Raw genomic sequence first — 2274 nt, forward strand, 5'->3', positions numbered from 1 at the left:
GGGCGCGCAATAAACGCGCCGAACGAATCGCCGAATCCGTTCCGCGAGAACGCGAGATAATTGCGAGTGGCTTCGTTCAGCCCTTTAACTATGAGACGACCGGGGTTTCAGTTAACCGCGGACTCGATCGCTTGTTAGGAAGTTGAGTGGATGGCCCAAAAGACAGCAATTGATTTATACTACATATAAACTTTATTCGATATAACAAAACGAAACTGACGAAACGCGAGATGTACAGAGAAATTAGTGCGAATGCACTCGGCACGCTGTGACTTGTAGTATGCGTAATTTTGAAATGCGATTTACATGACGTGCGCAATGAAAAGCGGTAAAAAACGGTAGACGGTATCGCGGATGCAATTGTCGCGGTGTGACGGAGTTGCAAAACGCGGTCTAACGTCCGATGCCTACAGAGACGCGGTAGGTATATACGGCAGGAAGCGAAGCACCGGGGTCACGACAGCGAGAGGGCTCGCAACGAGACCGAGCGTGCTCGACCCCGCGGAATCGTGATCGTCGGTTTGGTAGGCTGGAGTTCGGGGACACCTGAGAGTACTCAGTCGAGACTCGGAGCACCGGACCTCGTTTTATGTGTCGCCCTAGGAAGTTGGATAGGGTAGGCTTCGTCGAAGGCAGCAGAGAGCCGGAGATAAGACGAAGTGTCGGCTCCTGTCGGAGCGCCGGCTTATATACCGCGGCGCGGCGGGTTCGTTGGATGGGAGGCCGGCGGTCGGGCGAGCCGCGTGGGGATGCTGACGCGCGCTCGCCTTCGGCGCGGCTCGGCTTTTTCCGGCGGTTCCGAACTTATCGAGCATTTCGCGTGAGAAGCAAACGAAACGTATATTGCAGTACATATAACGGTTTAAGATATAAATTTTACATTAATAAATTGGGGGAATCCCCAACAACACTTTTTCCTATAAAATGGAATAATTTCTATTGATATAATCATCTCCACACTTTTATTTTCTCTTTTTTTCACCCTTTAGTTACAGATCACATGTAATCGAGTCGCTATGAGGCAATATTCGTTGATTTCTACTAAAGTGAGGTTATATCGATGTTCAGTGGGGTCCAATGTAACGCAGGTTGATGGGGTCTTCTGTTCCACGCTTACAGAACTACGCTTATTTTCTCTTCTTTTCACCCTTTAATTACAGATCACATGTAATCGAGTCGCTGTGAGGCTTTGTTTTCAGTTTTCAATTAGATCTCTTCTACGTGTCACAGAATACTCAACCTTTCACATTACATGTCACAGTGTACCCTACACTATGGGTCAATCGACCCCACGCTTTCGGTCCACTGTGAAAAACGCAGCATTTCGAAATATCATTATGTTTGCAAAATATTTCTGAAAGTTTACTTCTTAAATCATTTACAATCAAAGTTTATTATATTAAGCATCGAATAGTCTCATTTATATTATAATAAAGTTATTAAAAAACATTTTTAATGTGATTTGAAAAAACGTGGTTCAAGGGTGCCCACTACGGCCCGTGAACAAGCGCAAATTTGATCAGGGTTTCAACCTTAACTTATTTCGTGAACTGCGTATCAGTGATCACGAAGAATTTTTTGGGTATATTCGGATGTGGCCGGAGCAGTTTGAATTCTTACTCAGTTTGGTGCATCCACTCCTAAAAAAACACAGCATGCGAGCACCTCTTTCACCCAGGCTTCGTTTGAGCCTGACCTTGACGTAAGTACCAAACAATTCTGCGTTTAAAAAATTAAATCTGATATGAATGAATGTCTTTTTTTATGCATAGGTATCTTGCTCAAGGAGAAAGCATGCGGACGAAGCATCTCGAATTTAGAGTTGGAAAATCTACGGTCTGCAAAATAATACCAGAAATTTGCCGTGCTATTTGGCTTGTTTTGCAACCTGTTGTGCTTCCCACACTTGATGCCGATGGCTGGAAAAGAATAAGCGAACAGTATATGTTGAAATGGCAATTTCCAAACTGTATTGGTGCTCTTGATGGCAGACACATAGAAATTGAGAAGCCGCCATGCTCTGGATCACAGTACCATAACTACAAGCGATTTTTTAGTATGGTGTTGTTGGCACTCTGTGATGCAAATCATAAATTTACATGGGTGGACATTGGACAGTTTGGTGAGTAATGGTGGTCTCTTTTTTTAATAACTGACACTACTCACAGAAAATAAATTAATCCTCAATCCTCAATCCGTTGCAATAAAGTACTTGGTTTAACTTACCGGTTCGATCAGTGACGGTGGTGTGTGGAGAAATTCTGAATTGGCTTC

General features: G+C 44.1%; 1 protein-coding gene across 1 annotated transcript; it reads left to right on the forward strand.

The window, feature by feature from the left end:
- Positions 1 to 1655: 1655 nt before the first annotated feature.
- LOC112453833 lies at positions 1656 to 2122 on the forward strand (the record flags this gene model as incomplete). Its single annotated transcript, XM_025014791.1, has 2 exons — positions 1656 to 1702; positions 1773 to 2122. Coding segments are annotated over exons 1-2 (397 nt in total), but the record flags the coding sequence as incomplete, so codon positions are not given.
- Between the last annotated feature and the right edge of the window lie 152 nt (positions 2123 to 2274).

The sequence above is a fragment of the Temnothorax curvispinosus genome, unplaced genomic scaffold (assembly GCF_003070985.1).
Source record: "Temnothorax curvispinosus isolate PA1 unplaced genomic scaffold, ASM307098v1 QBEX01004730.1, whole genome shotgun sequence".
NCBI lineage: Eukaryota > Metazoa > Arthropoda > Insecta > Hymenoptera > Formicidae > Temnothorax > Temnothorax curvispinosus.